This window comes from Artemia franciscana, chromosome 2 (genome assembly GCF_032884065.1).
Source record: "Artemia franciscana chromosome 2, ASM3288406v1, whole genome shotgun sequence".
In the NCBI taxonomy this organism is placed as follows: domain Eukaryota; kingdom Metazoa; phylum Arthropoda; class Branchiopoda; order Anostraca; family Artemiidae; genus Artemia; species Artemia franciscana.
Window position 1 is genome coordinate 11745367 of NC_088864.1, and position 14383 is coordinate 11759749.

The window sequence follows — 14383 nt, forward strand, 5'->3', positions numbered from 1 at the left end:
CAAAGAATGCATGTAAAGAATACTTTGATATAATTTTTATCTAAATTTGTAAATATTGTCTGCCCAAACATATATGCAGGGGGGAATTCTTTGGGCAGGAAATCTACAAAAATCTCAATATTTTAGAGTTTCTCCTATATTCTCTCTCATTTTCAAATTTAGTTATTAAGTCCCATATATTTTTCGACAATTTTTGTGTATCTTTTGACCCTCCCACATGAATAGCTTCATTTCAGTTTTCACAATTGTTAATATTTTGCAGCTTGGGTACGGTAATTTAAATAAAGCTTTGATGTTTTATTTTTTCTTTATTAAACTATGATTTGTCCCCTACATTGTTGTATTCAGCGCGTTTCATGGGCTAGTTCAATGGGCTATGGGGTATCTTGGTTTGGAAGCTTTACTCCTTTCTATTCTCACTATATGTATTGTAAATACAAAACCTTAGTGATAAAAGGCAGAAAAGCCTACATTTTTCATTTCCAACAACCAGTCTAAAACTAGCCTTATTTATGTTATTTGGGGAATATTTGTGGTGTCCTGTTTTTTTTCTTTTGTTAGTGTTACTTGTTCCCGTTATTCTTTTATTATTATTTTTGTATTCTTTATTTATTATTACTTAAGGAGTCTATTTTGTAACATTTTTTTCAATCACATCTTGAATTTATGCAAGTCAGAAGTAAATACTAAAGAAAAGCTATTTGGTCTCTCAATATGATGATAAGACACAAGTCGTGGGAATTATATTTTCTTTTCATTTTGAATTTACTTTTTATTTTGCTTTAAAGCAGGTAAGAGAATGATGTTGTGGGATATAATCTCTTCTGGGAGGTTTTTTAACATAGTGATAGAACGTCAAACTTCCTATCTTCAAGCTCTCGAATTAAAATAGAATGCTAATTAAAATAGTTCATTGTCGATTTTAATTCCATTGCTATTACTCAATTATGTATTGTCATTCTGATCAATTAATAATTTCCATTTAATGACCGTTTGTTTTTTGTTTAGGAGCAATTTTACTATAGGAGCAAATTTTTATACTGTTTTTTTTTTTACAGCCAAATCCTATGACCTTCGTTACTCAACCTCTTTGGATGATTTATACGACAGTTTCGATGAGCAGCCGTCAATAGCACTTTCAGAAGCTCCACTGGCTGCTGGATCCGAGACTGAATATACGTTTCGATTTACCCACTATGACAAACCTTATTATTTTGCTCTGCGAGCCGTTGATGAGAACAACAACCAGGGAAAATTATCTAATTCAGTTGAAGTTTTTATTCCAGCTCCGCCCACAACCTCAACCTCCTCAACAACTCCCATGCCATATGCAACAGATACAGTTTCAGAAGATGATATTCATTTAACTGTGGGTGCTATTGCTGGAATAGCTGCTGGTGGTTTTCTCGCAGTTATTTTGATAATTACTTTTAGCTGTTGTGCAGTTAGTAGAAGAAAAGAAAAAGGAAAATGTATGAAAGAAAATGCACTAAAAAATCCTACAATATATACAAGTGGTCAGATAAAAACTAGTGCACTAAAAGATAGCTCAAGAAATAATTCTATTGACACAGTTGACTCGGCTGCAAAGTCTGTTACACAACCAGTGCATTGGACTGCCAGTCAGTTGCTAACAGAACATGAGCGCCGACAAACACCAGCAGGCACTGCTCATATTTATCCAAATTATCGTCCAAACCCATCTAGTGATTATTCATACTTAAATGAATCTTATCTGCAAGTTGGATCAGTTTATAGTGGTTATCAAAGCCAACAAGACTATGGCTTCAGAAATGAAGAAAGATATGGACCTTATGGAGGTGGTGGTAGCCCCAGATCTGGGAGCTATTCTGCACCATCGGACGGTTTCCCTCCTCCGTATGATAATTCTGGTGATTATCAAAAAGTTCCTCCTCCAACACTTCCAAAGCCTAAAATAATATTAAAAGCAAGTCCTAATTTACAGGGGTCAGTGACCTCTTTAGCTAGTGATAGGAAACGTCGAAATATAACTCAAGTGTAGATTTTATCCATGAAATCTGCGCAAGACAAGAGGTATTTTATTCGAAAATTTGATGAAAAGCTCAACCAGGGCAAGTGTTTCAATCCAGTTAAAGGTATTGTTCGGGCTCCAGCTATTAAATAATATAACTTTGAGGAGCGAGACTCTCTTTTGCCAAGTCATGCCTTTTCTGTGGCGTAAATTTTCCAGACTTTACCAAAATTTTATTTCCGAAGGACAATGAAACCGGTGCCAAAATTTCTGTTTTAGGGTAGTTAGGTTCTTACAGATATTAAATTCCTTATCAGCAAAACTAATTACGTCAAAAAGAATCAATTGCGTCAATATTCAGTTCATTGTGTCAGATGAAGGCTGAAAAATTTGTTTTTGAAAAGACGTTGGAGTATTTCATGTTTAATGGACCTGCGAGAACTAACTTAGGAGGGTTGCTTCATAGTTTTCGATTGGGGGAATTTACCGTTTCTTGTCAGAACTTAACTTAAATCACAGTAGCACCCTTGCCATATAAGAAGTGTCGTATCACTTGTGATCTCTTGTACATCAATTTTTGTAAATATATTTGCGTTATTTTTACTGTTTTGAATAAAGATTTTTGATTATTTTTGTGTTTCCATTTGCTGTATTTACAATCTTTTTAAGTAGAAAAATTAGACTTCATGTATAATAGAGTTTTACTAAATTGTGCTTTAGTAAAAGGTTTTAGTAATGAACAAACATCAGAATATTGAAAGATTTCTGCAAAAAATATAAATGAAGTGAAAATCAACGGTCTTTCCATAGAGTTGTTCCAGATTTGATTTCGATAATGAGATTACAATTTTCAGTTGGTATTGTTTGGTTTTGTATCAAATTGTAATGAAGAAATTAAAAATTGATCAATCTTATAAATCCATCATTTTAACGCTTCCCTAAGTTCACATGCTCATTTTTCTTTTTCCTTTCAGAAAAAAAAAAACATTTCTTTCGTGCAATGTTCAAGTTGATATTGAAGCAAATGAGTTGTCAAAAGGTTAATTAGTAATGTCTCGGGAACGGCTTAGGGTATGAAAATCAAAATTTGTGGGTATTTTGACGGGGAAACCGAAATAATTCAAACACTCTTTGTGCAAGTAATTTATTAAGGGAGGCTATCAGCAACATGTCAGGATTGGCTTAAAGTATTAACTCGGAATTTTCAGGGGGTTTTGAGTAGGAGGTTGGACTAATAAAAACGTTTGAAAAAAAATAATCACGTCAGTGTCAAGGCAAGTTACCGGTCCATTGATTTAATAAGTTCACTAACTGCTCTTGAACTTTGTAATACTGCAATGAATAAAGGTTCTTCAAAATTGTAAGGAAAAGTACGTTACCGGTCCATAGACTTAAAAAGTTCACTAACTGTTCTTGAATTCTGTAATACTGCTATGAATATTGTTCTGATTAAAAATGAAATGCTGCTGAATTTACAGGTGCTAAATTTATCTTCTTATTTTTCTAATAGCAAATAAAAAATACCAACATGGTATATATCGGGATGACCGACCAACCTTAGAATCAACGACATTAAATTTTCTATAAGAAGAATAAGAAGGGGAGAGCTTCAGAATAGTCACGGTGACCTGAATCAGAATTTAAGTCTGAAGGTGAGGAGCTAGATCAGCAAGCAAATCCTGTTGAATATAGTCTTAATGACTGTGAAAGTGACTGAATGTTCCGCTATTATCATCCAGTGCTTAGGATGACATTTGATGACAAATGTCATCAAAGTCTTAAAAGCTTCTTTTTTACTTTTATTTGGTACATTTATAAATAACTGAAAAATAGCATGTATATTATGTGATGATCCATATATGATGTAAAATTATCCATATAAAGGAAGATAGAACATAACCCTGCTGAAATCCTGATTTAACATGAAACCCGCTGCTAACCTCATTTCCTAACTCAATCGCAGCAGCGTTGTTCTCGTACATACCACTAATCACTTTAATGTATTTGTCTGGTTTACCATACAAAGTTAAGTCCTTTGCTAAAGTTCTTCAATCAACAGAATCATAAGCTTGCTATAAAAATGTGTGTTTAAAACTGTATATCTATAAAACTGAGGACCAAAGGTGTTTGATAACCCAGACACTTCTCAATTATTAACATAAGAGTGAAAATGTGGTCGATACATCATTCACCCTTTCCAAAATCGCACTATTCTTCTCTTATCACATTGTCTACAGCATCTCGCTGTCTATAGCATCGTAAAACACCCCAGAAAAAGTCAAATAATCTTCATGAAATTCAGAATATCAGAGAACCCAACTGTAGAGGTTTCAAGCTCCTATCTGTAAAAATGTGGAATTTTGTATTTTTTGTCAGAAGAAAGATCACAGGGGCGTGTTTACATGTTTTGTCTTTTTCTTTGTTTGTTTTTTTCCCAGGGGTGATCGTATCGAGCCAATGGTCCTAGAACTTCGGAAGAGGGATCATCCACTGAAATTAAATGTTCTAGTGACTTTTTTAAGTGACGAAAAAGATTGTAGGAAAACTAGCCCCTTTCCCGTGCCTCTTTTTTCTCCCAAATCGTCCGATCAACATTTTGAGAAAGCAATTTTGTTCAGCATAGCTAAAACGTTGAAAAACTATGCCTTCGAAGATAAATTAACCCCCACAGTGCCTGGGGGTAGGTCTTTATGTTGAAAACTCAGCCCGTTGTTTACGCATAGTGTTTGTTATTGGGAAGTTTGCATACATCTTTTTGGGTAGAAGAGGGGGCAGGGCGTTGAATTTCCTGCTCGGTGGATTCTCCAAAGAGAAATTTTTTCACGAGGAGTGAATTTTCTGGGATTAGGGACTTTTCAGAGGAAATTTTACAATAGGGCAATTTGCCAGAATTCCGATACGAAATTTTATTTGGCTTCCTTTCTCTTTGCCGACTCAATTTTATGTGAGGAGATGTTAAGGGTAATTGTCCGGGGTAAATTTTCATCGGGATTGAAGTGTATAGAGGATCGCTCCGCGGGGAAGGGGTGATTTTTAGACGGAGCTGGATTTCTTGGCATCATTTTTAAAATTATCCGAAATTATATTATAGAAGTATTTTTAATCTGAAGGTAAGGGGCAACATTAAGAGTTGAGACAAACAAAAATTATTACACCTATGAAGGCGTAATAATTATTACCCCTCAGCACCTCACTCTTTTAAGTTTGAAAGTTTAAATTTTGTCCTAGTTCTTTAAGAACGACTCCTTAAAAGCAAGGGTCGCTTAATTAAAAAAATAAGTAAGCTTTTCCAAAAGTACTAAACAACTTTAGCGTGAAGAGCCGGTTGTTGAAGAGGGGCCAACCTTTTTTATACATAATAATTTCTTTTGTTTTAAGTTTCAATGCTTTTCCTTATTTTCAGTTGAAAAACTTGCATTTTTTTAATTAAATAAAACAAGGCGTCTTAATATACAATTAATGCTCACATATACAATTAACCAGCTACTTCCATAAAACCACACAAGCAATGGGAATATCAATTTAAAATTTGAAGTGGACTTAATTTTTCTGTTAAGAAATAATCGTATGATAATTTTTAATGCTGTTAATCCCTTTGGTTTTATTGGCTTTATTACCTTGGAGATTCTATTTACGATATTCTTTCAAAAATTGAACCTATACTTAAAAACCAAGTCTTGCAAAGTAAAAGCTAAAGACAAGTAAAAACAAAAATGATTGGCAGAATTAAATACTAATCGTATGTTTATTTCTCAAACAGATCGGAGTAAAGAACTGCAATTAAGGAGTGATGCGGCTCAATACTAATCGAAACTCTAAGAAACAGGGTTTTGATAATAATAGATACATCAAAAGAATCAAATTTTAATACTTAAAATACTTACACATCAAAATTAATACATCAAAACTTCATCAAAATCTGCTAATACTTAAAAACATCAAAAGTTACTAGCATGAGGAAATTTGCCTGATTTTTGAAAAAGTGGGGAAACACCCCTAAGAAATCAAGATTCAAGTAATTTCTGGGACGTAGAAGATTATATAGAAGACAAAGCCCATCTCATTTTTCACAGAACAGTCTTACTCAAATGTATGGGTCTTTGTCCTTTTTTCTTTGACTCTATGTCTTTAAAATACAGTCTTCTTTTATTTTAGCTGAAGCTTAATCTGTGCCAATAACTTTTTTTCAAATTTAATAATTTACAAATAACTAAAACTTCATAAATAAAATTGTGCACAAACATGACACTAAGAACACTTTCCTTGTGGTAAGACCGTAGCAAGGGGTAGGGGTTAGGCACCCCCCCCCCCACCCTCCCGAAATTTAGCAGTAAAAATGAAGACTAGGTTTAAAAAGTGCAAGTTACATTATAAAACAATCGATACAGCAGAGGATCCAGCAACATACTTTAGATCATTGTGCATTTCACGCAGAGTAATATCTAGATCAAACAGTTCGTGGTAACGAACGACCCGGCTCAATAGTAACCAAAACTCTAAAAAATGGAATTTTGATACCAATACCTACATCAAAAGAATCGCATTTTAATGCTGATTTTAAATATATAAGTTTCACCAAGTTTAGTCTTACCCATCAAAAGTTACGAGCCTGAGAAAATTTGCGTTATTGTAGAAAATAGGGGGAAACGCCCCCTAGAAGTCATAGAATCTTGACGAAAATCACACCATCAGATTCAGCGTATCAAAGAACCCTACTGTAGAATTTTCAAGCTCCTATCTACAAAAATGTGGAATTTTGTATTTTTTTTGCCAGAAGGCAGATCACGGATGCGTGTTTATTTGTTTTTTGTTTTTTTTCCCAGGGGTGATCGTATCGACCCAGTTGTCCTAGAATATTGCAAGAGGGCTCATTCTAACGGAAATGAAAAGTTCTAGTGCCCTTTTTAAGTGACCAAAAAAATTGGAGGGCACTTAGGCCCCCTCCCACGCTAATTATTTTACCAAAGTCAACAGATCAAAATTCTGAGATAGCCATTTTATTCAGTGTAGTCGAAAAACCTTATAACTATGTCTTTGGGGACGACTTACTCCCCCACAGTCCCCGTGGGAGGGGCAACAAGTTACAAACTTTGACCAGTGCTTACATATAGTAATGGTTATTGGGAAGTGTACAGGCGTTTTCAGGAGGATTTTTTTGATTGGGGGAGGGGTTGAGAAGAGGGGGATATGCTGGGGGAACTTTCAATCGATAATTTGTCATGGGGGAAGAAAATCTTCATGAAGGGAGCGCAGGATTTACTAGCATTATTAAAAAAAAAAAAACAATGAAAAAATAAATATGAAAAAGTTCTTTCAGCTGGAAGTAAGGAGCAGCATTAAAACTTAAAACAAACAGAAATTATTACCCATTTGAGAGGCTCACCTCCTCCTAATACCTCGCTCTTTACGCTAAAGTATTTTTAGTAATTTCAACTATTTATTCTACGGCTTTTGTGATTCTGGGGTCATTCTTAATGAATTGGGACAAAATTTAAGCTTTAGTGTAAAGAGCGAGGATCTGACAAGGGGGAAAACCCCCTCATATATGTAATAAAAATATGAGAATACAAAAGTTCTTTACGTAAGCTAATTTATAAGTTACGTAAATCTTTTACTAATAAAAATATTCGTAAAAAATTAAAAATTCTAGTTGCCTGTTTAATTAACCAAAAAATCGGAGGGCAACTAGGCTTCCTCCCCCGCTCTTTTTTTCTCAAAATCATTCGATCAAAATTATGAGAAAGCCATTTAGCAAAAAAAAAAATGCAAATTTTGTTTTAATTATTCCTCTGCGGAGAGCCAAAATCAAAACATGCATTGATTCAAAAACATTCAGAAATTAAATAAAAAAAAACAAGTTTTTTTAACTGAAAGTAAGGAGCGACATTAAAACTTAAAACGACCAGAAATTACTTCGTATATGAAAGAGGCTGCTTCCTCATCAACGCCCCGCTCTTTACGCTAAAGTTTTTTACTGTTTTAAAAAGAAGAATTGAGTGAAAGAGTCAAACTTTAGCGTAAAGAGCGGGGCGTTGATGAGGAAGCAGCCTCTTTCATATACGAAGTAATTTCTGGTCGTTTTAAGTTTTAATGTCGCTCCTTACTTTCAGTTAAAAAAAACTTGTTTTTTTTTATTTTTTTTCTTAATAAACTAATCTTACAACATGCAATACACGATTAGACATCACATGGATGCAACAGGTTACCACCCTGATCCCTTGTGAGCTTGTCCGACTATTTTTGCCGTGACTGTACTAAGGCAGTAGAAACTAGACACTAGATAGAGAACACTAGAGATAGATCAATCGAGTCCTAGTGTAGCTCAAGGCCACCCGCCGACACGAAATGCAATTTTTCAGTGGCTAGAAGCAGTGTTGTGATACAGTTTTTGGTGTCTTAGTTCTTTGGATGTTGGTTGTTGGGACTTTGACCATCATTTGTTGACTACAGAAAATTTTACAGAAAGAAAAAAAGGTATGTATTTTTACTTTACATGTTTCACAGTTTATGTTAGGCCTACAGTAAAATCCTGGACTGTGTTACCAATGTTAAATTTAACTGCACAAAACACGAATAGACTACAAATACGTCCATGCGTATAAATAATAAATTATAATTTGTACAAAAGTTAATTAAGTTACATACAGTTTTTCAAACTCTCAAAATAATTAAATAAAAATTACATTTTTTTTGGCTCCGCATTTCAGTGAAAAACGTTGATTTGTCGACTGAAGACGCTTATTAGGTAAAGAAATGTATGGTTATCGAAAATCATCATTGGGCAAATAAAATGAACAGTATTTAATGGTTAAATATTTTCTATAATACTATTGGTTAGCTTAAGTCCTGCTAACGAGTTGAAAACTAAGGAGAACTCGTCAAATGAGCAGACAATGGTCCGTGCATTATTAGGCTAGACATTAAGTAGAAACCTAACCATGAGCACATGAGCATCACAAAACCACTGACATCCTTAAGTTTGGTTTTGATAGGATCCATCCCGTGTGGTAAAGTGTTGTAAAGTTAAGAAATTTGATGTCTAGAATGATACAATGCCGAAAAAGCTAGTTATAGGGACCTCTAGTGAAAGTCAAGCTTTGTCATTAGACGATTTCAGTATTTTTGACAGCGTTGAAGCTGACTCAGATGGTGAAAATGTTCTTGATTTAGAAAGATATCTCAATATCCCCTCTGAAAAAATAGACCCAGACACAACATTAAAACTATTATGCAATTCGTAGGTAAAAGATGCAGTTCTTTAATTCCCTGCCAGGGGAAAAGGGAAAAGGTACCTTGGATTACTTTAGACATCATCAAAATAAATGTATGCACCATAAGACAAAATGGAATCAGGGAGTAACTTTACCAGCGTTGTAAAAAATTCTAAACGTGACATAAAAAATCAAGTGGATTCAGCTAGGAAGATATAAGTGCAAGAAAATTGAGAGATGCTGGCTTCTACAGTATATGCGACTCAGTTTTGCGGTCAACGGGAATTTGCATTAAGAGGAACCAGTGATTCAGGGCACTTAAAGCTGGATGATGAAGAGCCCTCTATTAATGATGGGAATTTCAGGGCTTGCTCAGATTAAAAATGGAATTCGGGACAAAAACTCATTGAACATACAGGGAACATTTCCCTAAGTGCTATATACTTGAGCCAAATAATTGAGAATGATGTGATGGCTGTATGTGGAGAAGCCATTCAAACAGAAATTCTTGAAGACATAGTTGAAGCTAGTATATTCTATATTTTGGTTGATGAAACTGCACACACAATAGGATATGAACAACTATCTCTCTTTGTATGGTACAAAAAAACATATAATATGAAAAGGAAGATTTTTCAGGTTTTACACAGCTGAAGGCACAAATGCTCAATCAATGGCCAATGTTATCATTTTGTTTTTGTCAAGTCTGGGTAGAGAATGCAAGGATATGGTACGTCAAAGCTATGATGAGGTATCTGTCATGAAACGGTGTCCAAGCTTGGATAAGAAAACAGCATCCAAAAGCTCTTTATGCCCATTATCTTTATGTCTCAATCCTTAAATTTAAATCTTTGTCACTCTTACAACTTACAGAGTGTGAGAGATTGTGTTGACACAGACAAATCTATTATAAGTGTTTTCAAAAGCTCTCCTAAAAGAGTGTGTTCGCTGAAAGAAAAAAAAACAGAAAGTCTTGAACCACAATGGAACACACTTACATGGATGTGTGAAACCAAGTGGGTTGAGAACCATAATAGTCTACATAAGTTTCAAGAACTTTTAAAAACAATTATTTCCACCTTGGAAGAACTAAGTAGTGACACAGACATGGATGCCACACTAAGGTGGAATTTTCTGGAATCTACAAGACAGCTAAAATGCTATTAGCTAGTTTTGGTAAAGAAATCAAACTTCTTCCTGTCACTGCATTACAGCGCAACCAAGGTAACATTTAAAATTCAAATCCAGACCAATATTTTCCCTCTCCAATGGCATTTTCACTTCTTGAAGATTTCACAAACCAGCTGCAGGGATGATTCATGGATCACGAGGAGTTTCCCAAGCTTTGAACTCTTCGTTGCCGCTTGTATGTTGCAAGACGTCCATTGTTTTAGGTTCGGAGTACTTGAAGGGCTTGAAATGCACGAAGGGCTTGAAGGGCTTGAAAGATTGAAATGCACTTATTAGAAGCTGAGATTAGTGGAAGAGCTATTAGGAAAAGCAAGCAGAATGTGATCGTCCTTCAAATACTATCAAGGCTCTACAGAATGTAAACAGGGACTTTTACCCGAACATTTTCAAGCTGCTACAAATATTATCTCCGAGTAACCACGTGCACGGCGGAACGAACGTTCTCAACACTTAGGAGATTGAAGACACATTTGCTAAGTACTATTGGCCAAGACTGGCTTTGTAGACTGGCACTGACATTCATTCACAGAGGTGCAGCAATTTCAACAGATAAAGTATTAAATATTTTAGATTCAAAATACGGTAGGAGATAACAACTTGTGTCGTAAACGTTTTACCTTGTCTTAATCACAGTACTGTTTACTTTTTAAATGTAAGAAATTAGCAGATAATTTATGTTTTTTTTTCAATTACTCTTCCCACCTTCTTTAAAAAAAATTAATACTATTGAATGGTAACCGATTACTTTGCCGTTTTACTATGTTTTGTAATAAAGGCACCTATTAATACATAATGTCATTCTATAAATTGATATGATCTTGATATTAAATAACAAAAAAAATTAACTGAGAGTAAGGATTGACATTAAAGCTTAAATCGAACAGAAATTATTCCGTATATGAAAGGGGCTATCCCCTCCTCAACGCCTCGCTCTTTACGCTAAAGTTTGACTCGTTGTCACAGCTCTATATTTAGAACAAGACAAACTTTAGTGTAAAGTATGAGGTGTTGAGGAGGGGACAGCCGCTTTAACATACGGAATAATTTCTGTTGTTTTTAAGCTTTAATGTCGCTCCTAACTTTCAGTGAAAAAAAAAAACCTTGTTTTTCTTATTCAATTTCTAATCGTTTTTCAACTAATGCATGTTCAAATTTGGCTCACCGTACATTAAAAATTAAAACAAAATTTGCAAATCGAAATTGATTCATTTCATGTATGAACGGTTTCCCCCTCCTCAATACCTTACCATTTGCGGTAAAGCTGCTAAGACTTTTAAAAAAGCTTCCGATTCTAGTTAAATGGGCCCTATGTTTCAGTAGACGCTCTTAAAAAAATTGGGACGAGCAGTCAAACTTTAGCGTAAAGAGCGACGTATTTAGGAGGGGGCAACCCTTCATATATTTAATAATTTCTGCTCGTTTTCCAAATAATGTTGGCAAATCTGGCTCACCCTCTATGAAATATACCCCTCCCTCTAACAGAAAATTCCTCCGTGGAAACTTCTCTAGCGTAAAGCGCCTTCTGCCGTCAAATTCACTCCAGACAGCTCCATCCTCGCTAAGAATCCCCCTCCATGTAAAATTGCTTGTGGACGATTCAGCGTGAAAAATTCTCTTTAGCCTTCTTTGATTTGAATAAAACTTTAATTTACAATCGATTTGTCGATCACTCCGGAAATACCCTCTTCCGTGGAACTTATTTCCTGGAAATCAAAACACGCAGAAAAAAGCCTTTGGACGAGTCCCCCAGAACATTTTCACATGAGAGATGTCAAAGAGATTTTGCAAAGAGAATGTAAGACAATTAAAAAGAATTTCGCATAGTAATTTTGTCAATTCTCCCCAGTGTAACATGTAACCTGGGATATTCACCCCCCGGAAGCTCCCCCCCCCCCTAAGGAAGATTTTATCTATATAAATCGACCCAAAGCACCCCACCCCCAAAAGTATGTCTGGATATTTCCCAATAACAAATACTATACTTCAACAAAGGGTGAACCGCATGACTTACAGGCCTCTTCCCATGGTTTATGGGGGTCATTTTAAACCTAAAGACATAATTGTCTTTAAACTGAATAAAACGGCTATCTCAAAATTTTGATCAGATAATTTTGGCGAAAACATGGGCATGAAAGGAGGCCCAGTTGCCCTCCAAACTTTTTGGTCACTTAAAAAGGGCAGTGATACTTTTAATTTCCGTTCGAATGCACCCTCTCTCAGTCTCTTAGGACCATTATTTCCATTCAATCACCAATAGGGAAAAAACACACAAACAAACAAAAAAACCAAATAAACACGCATCCGTTATCTGTGTTCTGACAAAAATAGAAAAATTCCGCATTTTTGCAAATAGGAGCTTGAAACTTCTACGATATGGTTTTCTGCTGCGCTGAATCTGATGATGTGATTTCTTTTTAATTTGGGGGCTGTTTCCTCCTATTTCAAAAATCAGGCAATTTTTCTCAGGCTTGTAACTTTTGATGGGTAACACTAAACTTGATGAATTTTATGGATTTGAAATCAGCATAATATGCTGATTCTTTTGATACATCTGTTGAAATTTCGTTAGAGTTTCCGTTACTATTGAGCCGAGTCGCTCCTTACTTACAGTTCGTTACCGCGAACTGTTTGATTAAATGAGGAAAATATGAAGGTTCAACAAAAATGCTCTACTAAGACTAAATATTTGGTCATTCTATAACATTTTACGTAGGTAAAATCAATATTTAAAAAATAAACATGGGATTTAGTGTTTAGGAGGGCTTAAATCAAAATCCATTGTCACGACCAGGAATCCCTCCAACCCCCGAAAAAATTTTCTCCCCAAGTTGTGTTTATTTTTATTCAGATTCTAATGATGAAACAGTTGCTAACCAGTTAAATGGTCATTTGGCCATAATAATCCAGTCTTTGCCGCCTCTTGAGGTAAATAAAACGAAACAAGAGTATAAGAAAATCCCACATGATGACGTACCTTTACCTACTATTTCTGAGGATCAAGTTTTTAGTAAAATAAAGAAACCTCAACGAACTAGTATAACTCCCATAAATATTCCGATTGAACTTATAAAAACATTTCCTGGCAAATTGACTAAGCCACTAACACAAATTTTTAATTGCATTTCAACTTTTTCAGTTTACCCACAGATATGAAAAACAAGGTATGTTACTCCAATCCATGAAAAAGACACTGAACTTAATTTTGATGGCGTGAGACCAATCTCTTTGACGCCCTTGTTCAGCAAAATGTACGAAAGCTTTGTAGCAAATTGGCTAAAAGCTGAAGTTGAGCCCCTCTTAGATCCTCATCTGTACGGTAACAGAAAGAATACATCAACATCCCATTATCTAGTCAGTCTTTTACATTTTATTTTTAAGCATGTTGATAAGCCTGGTAAATGGCTAAACTTAATAAAATTGATTTTTAAAAGGGTTTCGATCTGTATGATCATAATATTTTAATTTCTAAGCTTTTAATTGATTTTAGAGTGAACCCTGCTATTGTGAAAACCATTCAGAATTTTAAATAAATAGGTTCCAAATTTTAAAATATAAGAACTCTTTCTCTGAACCTGAGCCAGTTTTTTAAGGTGTACCTCAAGGTACCATCCTGGGTCCTATTCTTTTTTTTAGATATGATTAGTTATATTGCTAATGATTTTGAAGACCGTCGGATTATGTTGATGAGCTTACCCTTGGAGAAATTTGTGAAGCAAATGAATGTAGCAAAGCTCAAATTTTAATTGATAATGTTAAAACTAAAGCTTCCGTTTCAAAAATGACAGTAAATGACAGTAAATCTTTAATTTTAACTATTTCATTTTTAAATTTTTCTGAGCCAAATTTCCTGCCAGCTGTCTCTGATTCTCTTGAAGTCAGTAAGATTAAACTCTTGGGAGTTATTGTAACCAGTGATTTAAAATGAGAAGCAAACATAACTAGTCTAGTAAAAAGGGGTAATGCTGGGCTGCAGATGCTCAGGCTTATT

The 14383-nt window shown here is 34.8% G+C and overlaps 1 protein-coding gene across 2 annotated transcripts in view; it reads left to right on the plus strand.

Moving 5' to 3' along the window:
* Positions 1–2273, plus strand: part of LOC136037267 (calcium-activated chloride channel regulator 2-like) — a 113528-nt gene extending 111255 nt beyond the window's left edge. For both annotated transcript variants that reach the window (XM_065719905.1, XM_065719911.1), the window contains exon 13: positions 1059–2273. In XM_065719905.1, the coding sequence (XP_065575977.1) occupies positions 1059–2023 (965 nt within the window). In that variant the 3' untranslated portion in view covers positions 2024–2273. The remainder of the gene's footprint in view (positions 1–1058) is intronic.
* The last annotated feature ends 12110 nt before the right edge of the window (positions 2274–14383 follow it).